At 49.4% G+C, this 14,713-nt stretch overlaps 1 protein-coding gene across 3 annotated transcripts in view; it reads right to left on the bottom strand.

The window, feature by feature from the left end:
* Positions 1 to 14,713, bottom strand: part of MYH14 (myosin heavy chain 14) — a 73,035-nt gene that overhangs the window by 32,373 nt on the left and 25,949 nt on the right. For 2 of the 3 annotated variants that reach the window (XM_068992486.1, XM_068992487.1), the window contains 7 exons: positions 12,229 to 12,347; positions 10,889 to 11,041; positions 10,439 to 10,612; positions 9,918 to 10,091; positions 8,294 to 8,408; positions 4,331 to 4,518; positions 1,668 to 1,789 (listed from right to left, as the gene is read on the bottom strand). In XM_068992486.1, the coding sequence (XP_068848587.1) occupies positions 1,668 to 1,789; positions 4,331 to 4,518; positions 8,294 to 8,408; positions 9,918 to 10,091; positions 10,439 to 10,612; positions 10,889 to 11,041; positions 12,229 to 12,347 (1,045 nt within the window). Of the gene's footprint in view, positions 1 to 1,667; positions 1,790 to 4,330; positions 4,519 to 6,087; positions 6,187 to 8,293; positions 8,409 to 9,917; positions 10,092 to 10,438; positions 10,613 to 10,888; positions 11,042 to 12,228; positions 12,348 to 14,713 lie in introns of all 3 variants that reach the window. The other variant, XM_068992485.1, reaches the window with a different exon arrangement.

Here is a 14,713-nt window from a genome sequence, read left to right as displayed (position 1 = left end):
GGGGTTGCAAAGAGTTGGATGCAACTAAAATGACTTAGCATGCATGTATGCGTGCATAGGTCATTGAGATGTAAAAAAAGGGGTGTCTCAGAAGTGTGAGAATAATAACAAATGGGGGCTGATGTTTTTGAACTTATTGTCAGGTCCTGAGTTAAGTGCCTTACAGCTGTTTCTTTCACATTTCTCTGTGCAAATCCGAATTTGAAAAGTACATTTCATTAAACACAGACGTGTCCATCCTCAGCGCCTTTCTCCTGCTGTGCCTGCTCCCTGGATCATGACATTTCATTAAAAATATGGATATGATATATACAACATATACACACACATATATATCATATGCATGATATATTAATGTCATATATTAATATGCCATATTTTTAAACTGGTGATTGGGAAATGTGTGTGTGTGTGTATATCTGCGTGTATCAGAGTTTCTCAGTCGCCAAGGATCTTGTTAAAATGCAGATCCTAATTCAGTAAGTCTGGGGAGGGGCCCCCAAATATGCCTGTCCAATAAGCTGTTGGGTGATACTGATGCTGCTGATCCAGGGCCACACTTTGAGTTGGAAATTGCAGACCTGAGCCGTCCAATGTAATGCGATCGGCCACATGCAACTACGAAGAGCGCTGGAAAGATGGCTGGGGCAACTGGGGACCAGGATTTGTAATTGTATTTCATTTTAATTAAATGAAACTTCAATTTAAAAACGGAAGCAGTGCAAATATGCTTGTTTTCAACACAATTTCATTGTCTTAATAGGAGTATATTTCCCTTTGACCACTGGAAATTTTTGTGTCCAAGCTGAGATGTGCTATGGGTGGAAGACATACACTGAACTTCAAAGATTCAGTAAGAAACAAAAGAATGCACACTGTCTCACTACTAAATATTTATATTGACTACATGTTGCACGGGTGCTAGTCGTGTCCGACTCTGGTGACCCCACGGACTGTAGCCTGCCAGGCTCCTCTGTCCGTGGAATTTACCAGGCCAGAATACAGGAGTGGGTTGCCATTTCTTTCTCCAGATTTCATGTTAAAATGATCTAATATCTTGGCTGTATTGGGTTACATAAACTCTCTTGTTATCATTAATTCCCCCTGTTTCTTTTTACTTTTAAAAATATGGCTAATAGGAAAATTTTAAATTATATATAGGGCTCTCATTCTCTAGCCAATGATTCTGCTACATACAGCTTGTGTGAAGCATAACTTTTGTTTTAATATTTACCGTATATATACATGCACATAAATATCATATACATAATATATTAATATCAAATATTAAAGTGCCATAGTTTTTATTGGTGATTGAGAAACGTGTGTATCAGAGTTTCTCAATCACTAGGGATCTTATATGTTGATATTTTCTGTTCTCTTGCTCGACTGCATTTTTGTAAGAAACTCTTGTTGCGATAACCGATTGCAACGTAGCGTTCTATGCCCTTTCTCTTGGGCAGCCCACTGAAGACGTTGCTCTGCCACAACACAGAGAAAGCTGAGAGACTCGGCAACCAAAGGAACTCGCCCAGAGGCCCCGCCCCTCCCCTCGCGCCGAGGCCACACCCCCGCCCCGCCCAGAAGTAGCGGCGGGGGAGAGGGGAGCTTTGAATGCAGAGGCGGTGGCTTCCAAATCTGGCCCCACCCCAACCCATGCAGCTCACCGCTGCCGGAACTCCTGGAAGAGGATGCGGTTGGGAAAGCCCTGGCGACAGATGCGGATGCCCTCCAGAACGCCGTTACAGCGCAGCTGGTCCAGCACCAGCCGGGGGTCCAGCTTCCCCGCCTGCGGAGAGCAGTGACAGACACGCGAGGTCAGCGGCCACCACACGGGGGCGCCACTTACAGGCCGGCAGCCGGCAGGGGAACGCAGGTGGACCGCAGTCTGGGCAGGTGGCAATTTCATCTAGTTCAACCTATAAATTTGGGCTTCCCAAGTGGCCCTAGTGGTAAAGAACCCGCTTGCCAGTACAGGCAGATGGAACAGACGCGGCTTTGCTCCTTGGGTCGGGAAGATCCCCTGGAGAAGAAGATGGCAACCCATTCCAGCCTTCTTGTCTAGAGAACCCCAGGGACTCAGCCTGGCAGGCTACATACAGTCCATGGGGTCACAAGAGTCGGACATGACTTAGCCACTGAACCACCAACCTATAATTTACTGAGCACCTACTATATGCCGGGCAGAAATGCCTGCCCCCGGGGAAGCTCACTGTCCACTGCAAGAGACTGACAGTAAGTGAGGTCAAGACGTCACTGCTGCTGCTGCTGCTGCTAAGTCGCTTCAGTCGTGTCTGACTCTGTGTGACCCCATAGATGGCAGCCCACCACGGCAGCCCACCAGGCTCCTCTGTCCCTGGGATTCTCCAGGCAAGAATACTGGAGTGGGTTGCCATTTCCTTCTCCAATGCATGCACGCATGTCGCTTCAGTCGTGTCCAACTCTGTACGACCCCATGGACAGCAGCCCACCAAGCTCCTCTGTCCATGGGATTCTCTAGGCAAGAATACAGGAGTGGTTGCCACTTCCTTCTCCGCAAGACATCACTGATAAACGTCAAAAGTAAATGATTAACGGCGTTGCGTGGCAAAGAACAGAGTAGAGGGGAAGGAGTGCAGGAAGGCTGAATTTGCATAGCATAGTCTAGGAAGGCGAACAAAGCACAGACGTTATTATTTTTGGCAGTTAACTTTCAAGGACTTCCCTGTTGCTCCAGTGGCTGAGACTCTGGGCTCCCAATGCAGGGGGGCATAGTCCGATCACTGGCGGCAGAACTAGATCCCATATGCTGTCACTAAGACCCAGTGCACCCGAATAAATATATAAATATTGTTGCTGTTGTTCAGTTGCCAAGCTGAGTCCGACTCCTTTGTGACCCTATGGACTGTATGTAGCCCCCCAGGCTCCTCTGTCCATGGGATTTCCCAGCAAGAATACTGGAGTGGGTTGCTATTTCCTTCTCGGGGGATCTTCCTGACTCAGGGATGGAACCCTCATCTCCTGCATTGGCAGGCAGATTCTTTACCACTGAGGCACCAAGGAAACCCAGGAAGTGTTCACCTCCTCCAGGGAGCCCTCCCTGATTTCACTGTATCCCTACTACCTGGCACTTGGTAAAAAGCTAAACACTACAGAAATTACGCATTCTAAAAGACAACTCTTGCCTTGCCCAGGCCCCCAGAGCAATCAACACAATAACCAGTTTTTTTATGGAACCTCTAGATCAGTTGTTCTCAACGTCAGCTACACACTGGAATCTCCCTGGAGTGACACCTTGATACCATTGAGCACACCAAACACTCACATCTTAAACTCTAAGCACCATTTTCCACTTAAAAGGACCAGGGCTCTATGGAGAAGTGGCTGAGTCTATGTATGCCATAGTTCATCAAATATAAGGCACCCTCAATTATAAAACACATTGTTATTTTATATACCACCAAGAAAGAAAAACTCCTGTCAGTTACACCCTGACAGGTCATTGATTGTTAAGCCACTTTCCAACTTCAGAGGGGGCTTCCCAGGTGCCACAGTGGTAAAGAATCCACTTGCCAGTGCAGGAAATGCAAGAGATGTGGGTCTGATCCCTGGGTTGGGAAGATCCCCTGGAGTAGGAAATGGCAACCCACTGCAGAATTCTTGCCTGGAGAGTCCCATGGACAGAGGAGCCAGGCGGGCTACAGTCCCTATGGTCGCAAAGAGTTAGAAACAAGAGAGCAACTAACACACAGACAGTATTTTCAGAGAAGGGAGACACACACACACAGGACCACCTCCCCAGTAACTGCAGCTCCTACTTTCTGAGGACAGTATAAGCCCCAAGCGCCTAATTTTGTAGTTTCATCTTCTGTTATGTTGACCCTTCTCTACAGGGTCTATCCTCTGATTTTGCCGACTAGAAAATGTTACAGATGGCCTGGGAGGCCAGGCATGGTCTCCTTACACCTCCCCAGCTCCAGCGGCCTTTTTTCTATCCCTTGCACATTTCATACTCCAACCAACTACTGGGTTTTTGCACAAGCAGCTCTCTGCTTGAAATACCACTTAGCCTTCCAAGTTCAGACCTCACCTCTTCCGGGGAGCCCTCCTTGATTTCACTGTATCCCTACCACCTGGCATTTAGTAGGTACTCGATAAAATGTAAGCCCCATGAATGAATGAATTTTCCTAACAGGGCCATGAGCCTGGGAGGGAAAGCAACGTACTTAAGGTCACACAGACAGACAGTCAGAAGTGAGCCTGGGACCAGACATAGCTCCAACTAAATTCAGTGACTGGGAATTTTCCTCCCCCCAGAGCCGACTTCCCTCCCCAGGGCCGGGTCGCTCACCCTCTTCTCGTGGTTGGGGATGATGCAGCGGACGAAGCTGGGGTTGGTGTTGCTGAGTGTGGCCATGAGGCGGCTCAGGGACTCCTTGTAGAGCTGTCCCACCGTCCGGAACATGCCCCGGCGCGGGCGGCCACCAGGCGGGCCATCCCCAAGGCTGCTCACTTGCTCCAGCCCCACGATGCCCTCCACTGTGGGAGAAAGGATAAAGTCAGGGGTCAGTTTAAGGGGACTGAGTTGGCCAAAGTCAAGGATCTCATTATTTATAAGACCTGATACTTTACATATGAGCCATCTCTCATAGCCCAGCAAGGCAGGTATTATCAGCCCATTCAGCTGATGAGCAAACTGAGGCTCAGAAAGCTGGACAACTGTGCCCAAGGCCACACAACTTAGGATCTGAAGACCCAGGATCTGAACCAAAGTGGTGTGAATCCTCTCAAACCCTGACCCTTCTTCTCCATTTTCCTTATCAGCAAATGATGATGATAGCAAATGCTTCCTTAGCACTGATTCTCTGCCTGGTTCTGCTCAAAGCACTTGACATACATCAGCTTATTTATAAGCCTGTAAGAGTCATCCCCATTTTACAGATGAGGAAACTGAAGCACAGAGAAGGAAAAGGGTGATAACCACAGGTGCATTTTTAGGAACTTAAAACAGTCTCATGTTAAAAATGCAGTGAAATGTGGCTTTGAAATAACGTAATATTTAAAATAAGGCCAAAAATAAAAAAGAAATTTTATAAAAGAAAAGAAAAAACAAATAACACCAACTACCTCCACAGTCACCATTTTCCCAGAAAGGCCTGATGGTAACTTTGTCTTAAAAAAAACAAAATTTATTTATTTATTTGGCTGGCCGGCTCTTATTTGTCACATATGGGATCTAGTTTCCTGACCAGAGATCAAACCCAGGGCTCTTGCATTGGAAGCATGGCGCCTTCGCCACTGGACCACCAGGAAAGTTCTATAACTTTTATTATCTGACGGTGTCACTTCAACTAGTGAGCAACAGCTACTCCTTTGTCACAAATTCAATGTATTAAATCACGTGAGGTTCCAGGACCTGCAGCTGATGGCCTGCAATCCCCAGTCGTGAGGGTTATGGAATCAATAGATAATTCTCTCGGAAAGCAGAGCTTGGTGAACAGTGGGCGTTCAGATATGACATTTTTCCTCCCCAGGTCTAAGTCTCCCCGCCCCCACCGCCATGCTCCTAGTTATTATCGGAAGGACAGGTGAGAGGGGAGGCTCTGGGTTTGAATCCCAGCTCAGTCCCTTACTGGCTGTGTAACCTCAGGCAGGTGACTTCACCTCTCTGGGCTTCCACGTCCTCATCTATAACAGGATAAGAGCTCTACCACCTGATTGGGTGTCTGGAGGATTCCACGGGTTAATGATAGTAAAAGGGCTCTGCGCAGCACACAGCACATTTTATATGCTCGGTTAATGCCAGCTGATAGAGCGGTGGCCAAAGATTGGCCCGGGATTTTGTACGATATTACAAAAAACCCTGAATGAACTTAATACTATCATAATTGTTTGTATGTTCACATGCGGTTTAGTTCGAAGAAGGCCTTGGGCTGCAACAAAGAATCTGGAATCTGCTGAGGGAGCCGACAAGAGGGGGGAAAAGAAGAGGGGGAGATCTCTGGATGGAGAGGAAAGGGGATAGACATTCAAAACAGGTTCCCCGGACCAAATGGCCCACCCTCCTCATGCAGGAAATCTCACCCGTTGATGCAGAGCAACACCCACCCCCTGATGGAGAAATGGCAGAGCCGTGCCTCCCTGAAGATCCTGGGGGCGACGGTGGGAAGGAGCCAAGGAAAGAGAACTGCTGCAAGCCCCCGTGTTCTGGGGAGGCGGTGAGGACAGACGGGGAGAGGCAGGGAGATGGGGTGGGAGATGCAAGGGGAGTGGCATGAGAGGGCAGAGAAGGTGGCAGGAAGGAAAGAGAAGAGAGGGTTATCTGTCAACAGCACACAGCAAAGCTGGAGCGGAAACCTGACCTTGGCCACTAACTTTTTTTTTCCTTTGGCCACACTGTGTGGCACGCAGCATCTTAGTTCCCCGACCAGGAATCGAACCTCAGCCCCCTGCATTGGGAGGGCAGAGTCTTAACCACTGGACCATGAACTTTTAAGCCAGGGAGACTGTCCTATTCACATTTATGTTACTAGTGACGGCACCAATGTTGGCTGAAAGGATAAATGTCCTCTGAGAATTTAATGCCCAGGGTTGGGGCGGGGGGAGAAAACCTCTCTCCCTAGAGGCTGAATCTGTATCTATTTTTATTAGGTATCCCCTTTTTGCCCTGGCTGCCAGGAAGCTCAGGACTAACTTAAGGTTCCCACCCAGCTTGTTGCATTTGCCTCTCTGAAGAGAGCATGTCTCACAGGTCTTTTCCCCTGAGCTGCCAAGGATGCTGGGTACCCAATGCTGGGCTGTCAGGATGCCAGAAAGCAGAGCCGACTCTGGACTCAGGGCAGCTATAGTAAAGACTGATGTAGAAATGGACCCAATTCCCCATCCCACTCTGGGACTGGCAGCTCCTTGAATCTGGGCTGGTCTTAGGACGTGCTTTGTTTGGGAGAACTGTGGAGGAGACAATACTGTGCTGGGTTTCAGACTAGGACACTCAAGAGGCTTCACCACTTCTACTTTGTCTCTTAAAGCCTTTGAGAGCCAAGCACATATGGGGTAGAGCATGTGAGGGGTTAGGGGGAAGCAAGTGGCCATGAGCAGGGCATGAATTTTAAGGAAGTTGAGAGGGGAGATTTTCGGGCTGAAGGAGATGTTTCTCGGCAGAATCTGGTACTGTGGCATGAGTGTGCATGCTAAGTCTCTCAGTCGTGTCTGACTCTTTGCAACCCCGTGGACTGTAGCCCACCTGGCTCCTCTGTCCATGGGACTCTCCAGGCAAGAATACTGGAGTGGGTTGCCATTTAATCCTCCAGGTGATCTTCCTGACCCAGATATCAAGCCTGTGTCTTTGATGTCTCCTGCATTGGCAGGTGGGTTCTTTACCACCAGCGCCACCTGGGAAGTCCTTCTGGTTCTGTTACTGAAACTCAAACACTGCTTTTCAAACCTTCTTGTATAAACGGCATGAGATACTGTCTAAAATCAGCTCACTGTATCAAGATGCCGATGCCATTTTGCTCTGAGTTTGTTTTGGAACGACTCTTTGTGATTGTTTTGTTCTCTTGTCTAATTGCATGGGCTGACATTTCCACTACTATGCTTTTCACTTCAATAAAAGATTACAATTGACAGATTCTGGAAACCTGGAATCAGGGAAAACAGAGATGCTGGTTTTGCTAGTTTTATAAATCATCTCTCAAACTTCCTCTAAGGATCGGAGACAAGCATGGACACAGCTTTTCTATCTGCCTCCTAGGAGTGTCCATCTGAAAAGACTAATGCCCAAACTCACATGGGTCTTGTTGGAGCAGGAAACCAAAACTCTCTCTTGGTTTTTGCTCCTTCCTTCTTCCCTGAATCCCCGAAGGGAAAGCAAAGTCTGAAAGTTGACTAACATGTAAAACATCAATCATCTGAGTTCTCTTGTTATTTATTTTTTTTCAGTCAAATCTCTTGATCTTTTTTTTGTTGGGCGGGAGCATATGACATCTACAATTAACTTCATAGCTTCCTTTTGACTATTCATATGCTCATTTATCTTGCTGGTCTGATTGCATAAACTGCTATCACCAAAACAGTGTTTCACAGCAGTGTTGTCAGGGGGCATCCTTGTCTCATTTCTGATTAAGCTGGAGTGTTTCATCACTTGATGCGAAGCTGGTTTCAAATGTCGATCCCTCAGTCACTAACTGGAGACACTATTGTGAGGATGTCGGTCCTGGTACCAGTTCCATATCTGAGCAGACAACTCAGGTTCAGAAACAATGAAGGGATGCACAGAGCTCCAGGGACAGGGCCGGGGGAAGCGTGTCCTCACCGTCTTTCCAGATCTCTGCCGTCAGCCGGTCTGTGCTCTGGTGGAGCAGGGTTGCGACGTTGTCATTCAGAGGGTCCATGTTTTTCATCAGCCACTCGTTGGCCTTGTAGTCGACCTGAATGAGATCGGGCAGAGGAGGGTGGTGGGGGAGTGGACTGAGGCTCTTCGGATTTCCCAAGGAGCCTCCCAGAAGCTCTGAAAACCCCCAGTTGGGGTGCGGGTGGGGTGGGGGGCGGAGGGCGTGCTCACGGCTCACGAGCGCGCTGGCGCCACCTTGTATCTCTCTCCTGAACTTCACCCACCCGCCGCCTGGCTCTTCTCCCTTTCTGCCTTGCCCTTGGGAAAACTCTGCCCCCGCCTCTATGACCTCACAAACTGTCATCACTTCTTTCCTTATTTTTTCAGCCACACTCTTCCTCAAACGTGCAAGCTCCTTTCCACCTCAGGATCTTGACGCCTGCCGTTCCCGCCTCCTGTGACTCGACCCCCGCGGATTTTCACAGAGCCGGCTCCTTCCCCAGGGACTCACAATCTTGGACCACCAGGAGTCCCTGCCGGTGCCCTCCTGCCCCACCCTCCGCGGTGGCTCCCAGAGGCCAGGGTCTGAGTCTGAGTCAGAATCCAGCACAGCCCTGGGCACGGGGGAAATCTTAGAAAGTGTGTGGGAAACAACTGAGTTCTAGGACAGGACACATGGGTCTCCTGCCGCTCAGCCCTGGGGTATGTGGTTCCCTCAGCCTGAAGACCGCCCCCTCTCCACAGGTCCCTCACCAGCTAAGTGTTACTCATCATTTAGACCAGGGGTTGCCAGATAGCCGTGGTCCACAGGCCAAATTCAGCCTGCCACCTCCTTTTGTGAATAAAGTTTTATTGGAATACAACCTTCATTTACGTGTGAACTTGTGGCTTCTTCTGTGCTATGATGGCAGAACTGAGTAGTTGTGCTAGAGACTGCTCCACAAAGCTGAAACTAGTTACAGAAAATGTTTGCTGATCCTCTAGTTATTTGGCTGCACTGGCTCTTAGTTGTGGCGTGTGGGATCTAGTTCCCCAACCAGGGAACAAACTCCAGCCCCCTGAATTGGGAATGCAGGGTCTTAGCCACTGGACCACCAGGGAAGTCCCTGACCTTTGATTTAGAGCTCGATCAAGCATCAGTCTCCTCTGGGAGACCTTCCTTGGCTTTCCTCCTCTGGACTTTGATACTCTCTGTAACTGCCTCCGTTAAGGCACTCATCAGCCTTTTATCCCAATGGTCTGTGTTAGTCTCCCTCCCAGATAAGGAATTTTGTGAGGACAGAATTATATCTGATGTGGGTCCCCAGCTTTGCTCAGCACAGGGCTGAGCACACAAAAGGCATATGCTGGCCAAATGAATGAATAAAATGCACTGAATTCTCCACCTGGTGAACTCCTATTCATCCCTCAAAACCTACTGCAAATACTCCACCTTGAAGAAGGCTTTGCTGACTTCATCAGACAGAGTCCTCACTCCTGGCCCCTGGCCTGGCTGTGACTTTTCCCAGTGGACACCTGGTGGCTCCTGCCTTCCCCTTGCATCCTCCCTCCATCCTCACTCCCACCCACGTGCCTCAAGGCTGCCCCACCACGCCCTGTTCCCTACCTTGCCTGCATAATGCAGGACACTGAAGTCGGCCTGATCCCGAAGGTGCCTTGGCCTCTGGAATTTGGGGTGACCACCCTGCTCCTGGGCCACCTTTTCCACAAAGGACTTGTCCGTGGCTTTTGGGAACCAGCACTCCTCATCCAGCAGAGCCAGGAGTCCGGGGGGGTTGGCCTGACCGTTGACAGAGCAGGGAGAAGCGTTAAGTCAGATCCCCAAAAACTGGACACTTAGGTTGCTGCTAATTTTTAGCTCTTGTGCCGCTTGGGACCTACTAGCAAACAGGAGAACCACTATCACCGTTCTAGCTGTCAATCAGCACTTGATTGGAGCCGGGCTGCTGGTAAGCACATTCTGGGTTCCAATCACCTAGCGGTCACACAGATCTAAGCCGTTTTCCCCATTTAACTGATGGAGAAGCCTGAGGCCCGAGGCCCGGAGAGGAGGAGGGGCTGGACCAAGCAACAAGGAAGGCAGAGGAGATGAGCGGCGGGATGGGGCGGGAGGGGCCGTGCGCTCACCGGCCGCTCGATGAGGTCGATGCAGGGCTGCAGGTCGAGGCCGAAGTCGAGGAAGGTCCAGGGGATGCCCTCGCGCTGGTATTCCTCTTGCTCCAGCACGAACATCGTGTGGTTGAATAGCTGCTGCAGCTTCTCATTGGTGTAATTGATACAGAGCTGCTCGAAGGAGTTCAGCTGCAGGAGGGCAGGGACGCATGAGAAAGAGGGGCGGGGACCCAGAGGGGGTGGATAGAGACCCAGGAAGAGGGGAGAGGGACCCGGAGGGGGGACAGAAGCCAGAGAGAGGGGCACAGAGACCCGGGAGAGGGGGACAGGGACCCAGGGAGAGGGGGACAGTGACCAGAGAGAGGGGGACGGGGACCAGAGGGAGGGGGACAGGGACACAGAGAAGGGGAGCCAGGCCGGCGTGGTGGAGCCCTCCCAGCCCCCCACCAGACACAAACAGCAGACCTGGAAGATCTCAAAGCCCGCGATGTCCAGGATGCCCAGGAAGGAGGCGCCCTGCCGGGGGCTGCGGTCCAGGGCTCTGTTGAGACGCAGGACTAGCCAGCGGAAGAGGCGCTCGTAGGTGGCCTTGGCCAGCGCCTCCAGCGCGAAGTCAGCCTGCGGGGCGGGGCGCACATGAGGACCCGGCCTGCCCGTCAGCCGCCCCGGTCCCGTCCCCCGGGGGCTGGCAAGGAGACTCTGGGTGCAGACGCCGCCCCGTCGTGGGTCATCAAGAGTGATGACATTAACACAAGCGGACCGTTATTGAAGCCCTACTGTGTGCCGGGCCCTGTATGAGGTGCTTGGGGGTTCGTTAGTTCATGAATCCTCCACCCAACGCTTGAACCAATTTCCACTGTAAAACAGGGAAGAGAGTGGGGTCTGGGGCCTGACACCGAGGTTGGAATCCTAGCTCTGCCGCTTAGAGGCTGTGTGACCTGAGGCATGTGAATAAACCTCTCTGTGCCTCAGATTCTTTATCTGCCCTTTCACTGAGAGTGGAACCTGGGTCAGTGTGACAGTCTCCTGTCCCCCCATGCCAGGACCTCGAGTGCACTTGAGGGTCAGGCAGAGGCTCCAGCCCAGAATTGGATTATGAAAATAGCTGGTCCGTGTCCACCTCTCCCCACCCCACTGCACCACCTGTGTGCCCTGCTATCGTCACTTGCCTAGACTGTGACAGTGGCCTCCTCCTGTCTCTCTGCTTCCACTGGTGCCCCCTGGAGCCAACTCTCCACATAGTAGACAAGGGAATTTTTATAAAAGACAAACTGAATCAAATTGGTCCCTGGCTTACATCCTCACTGGCCTCCTAAAGCACTTTGAAGAAAACTCACCTCCTTACTGTAGCCCTTAAGACCTTGGATAATCTGTCCCCTTCCAACCTCTCTGGCTGCAGCTTCTATCACCCTCTCCCCAGCTCTCTAGCCTCACTGATCCTAATGTTCCCAACTCACCAAGCTTGTTCCACCTTCAGGGCCTTTACGTACGCTATTTCCTTTGTCCTAAACCATCCAAGCCCTAATTCAAATGTCACCTCCTCTGAGAAGGCTTTCTTGACCAACCCAACCCCCTCCTGCATAGAAAGCCTCCCCGTTTCTTCTATTATCTGATTCCTTACTACCCTGAGCTCCCCGAAGGCATGGTCCTTGTTTCCACCACGGCCTTTATGCTAACACCTAGACCAGAGTTGGTAATTGAACAGATATTCAGCCAAAGTTTGCTGAGTGAGTGAGAAAGAACAGGCATAAGTTGCTTAAAAATCCAGGACTCTCCCTGCACCCACCGCGCCCAGCCTCACCCACCTGTTCCTTGGTCTGTGCTTTCTGCACGTAGTCCCGGCCAACTTTGATGCGGGGGGTGAGCAGGGCGCGGGAGAAATCCGTCACCCCCAGGCCCAGGAGGCGGCAGAGCTTCTGCGCAGCTGAGGGCGAGAGGCACCAAGATGGGGTCAGCACTGGGAGGTGGGGACAGCGAGGAGTGGGGGAGAGGGTGTGACCTCCCCAACCCCAGCCTTTCCCACGAGAGGCATTAGGGGTCCTAAAAGTGTGTTTTCTGGCCTAACAATTCTCCTCCTGGGACCCCAAGTTGGCAAAAATAAACCTGGAGGTAAGTAAAGGCTAGACTAAGAGGGTGTTCATCACGGTGTTATTTACAATAGAGAAAACCAGGAAGCAACCTGAATGCCCAATGGTTGGGGATTGGTTAGAGAGTCAGGGTCCATCCATTTGAATGAGTGTTCTGCAGTCACTAAATATTATTATTATATATAATTATTTATAAGTAAATGATAATTATAAATTATTATGTGGTACACTTAAGCCATGTACATTTCATGATATGTATGTTTCACTTCAAGTTCAGGAAAGAACTGTAAACACATGTTGGATGCCAGTAAATGATACCCATGCTGAAGGGTCTTTATCAGTATCTGCAACTTTGAAATGTGCCAGGAAAAAAAGACAAGTGAACAGAGGAGGGAAAGATAGTCAATGAAGCAAATGTGGCGAAATGTCAATGGCAGAATCTTGGTGGTGGATCCGAGTGTTTGGTATAAAATTCCTTGAACTTTTCTGTACGTTGGAAAGTGTCTCAATAAAATGTTGGGGGGACAGCTCTTGGAATAAGAATTCACTGAGATGGCCAAACCCAAAAGAAATCTTTAAAAATTCATTGATCTTCCTTACTTCTGTAGGAAAAATAATAGCCAAAATGTTAACGGCTCTTTTGGCAGAAGATGGAGGCAGGACGGTGTGGGTAGGTGTGTTTCTTCTTTCGCCTCTGAATTCAAATGATCGTTAGGAAGTGTTTTGAAGCTTCTATCACTTGCATCATGGGAAGTTAGCTACTACAAATACTCAGCACCAGCAAAAAGGAAATACACCTAGGAGGGGTTTTTCAACAGTGGTTATTTCTGCGAGGTGATTAAGATTTAAATCTGTCTCTCTCTCTCTCTCTCTCTGCCATTGCAATTTCTAATTCATCTGCAGTGATTTTGCCTTAGATAAGAATATTTTTATTTTTATTTTTTTAAGAATATTTTTGCTAAGTTGCTTCAGTCGTGTCCGACTCTGTGCGACCCCATAGACGGCAGCCCACTAGGCTCCCCCGTCCCTGGGATTCTCCAGGCAAGAACACTGGAGTGGGTTGCCATTTCCTTTTCCAATGCATGAAAGTGAAAAGTGAAAGTGAAGTCACTGAGTCATGTCCAACTCTCAGCGACCCCATGGACCGTAGCCTACCAGGCTCCTCCATCCATGGGATTTTCCAGGCAAGAGTACTGGAATGGGGGTGCCATTGCCTTCTCCAAGAATATTTTTAAATGGAAAAAAAAAACACAAAAAAAACCCCAAACCCAACACGGAATACTACGCTGCCAGTAACAGGATGGCCCACCAGGGTTCTAAGCCCTCCATGTGTACTTTTTTTAAGGTTTTTTTTTTAATGTGGACCATTTTAAAAGTCTTTGTTGACCCCCATTTATAAACCAAATGAATGAATGAGTTCATACCACACACCTGCTGGGTGTGTGAACCCACCGGATGTCACAGGAATAGCTCAGATCAATGACACTATCAGAGATGCTCCTTCCGGATTTCCCTAGTGGTCAGTGGTTAGGACTCTGAGCTTCCACTGCGAGGGGTGAAGGTTTGATCCCTGGGTCAGAATTAAGATCCTGAATATTGCATGGCTCCATATGGACATTGATATACATCCCACCACCACCGAGGAAAAAAAAAAAGAGAGAGACAGAGGGATGCCCATTCCTTCATATGCTCTGTGTCACACAGCTTGTGAAAATGAGCCCATAGGGTTTCATAATCAGGACAGCAAGCTCTTCCCATCCCGAGGGGAAGGGGGTGTCAAGCATGATTCCATTTCTGTGATAATTATCTCCGCATTGATACAGACATAGAACAAAGCCCAGAGAGAGCTGCCCCAAAATGTGAGCAGTAATTATGGGTAATTTGCCTGCCTTTATCCTTCGCTGTCTTGCCAGAGTTTCTTCCCCATCCAGATTGTATTATTTTATAATAAAGAGGCAGAGCTATTTTCATTTTGATAAAAAAAAAGGAATATCAACTATACTTCTGCTTTTGAAAGGCAAAAAAAAATAAAAAAGCAAAGCACAGAGTCCAGGAGGAGACATGCCCTGCACTAACGGTGGTTCCCTGGGAGGGGCTGAGATGATGGGGGACCCTGCCCACCCCTTCTTTGGCACACTGGTGTTGTTCACATTTTCAGCAGAGCTCACACTCTGTATAATCAAGTAAAGAGTGGAAGGTGTTT

Source organism: Capricornis sumatraensis, chromosome 20 (assembly GCF_032405125.1).
Source record: "Capricornis sumatraensis isolate serow.1 chromosome 20, serow.2, whole genome shotgun sequence".
In the NCBI taxonomy this organism is placed as follows: Eukaryota; Metazoa; Chordata; class Mammalia; order Artiodactyla; family Bovidae; genus Capricornis; species Capricornis sumatraensis.
This window is presented reverse-complemented; position numbering and strand designations above follow the sequence as displayed.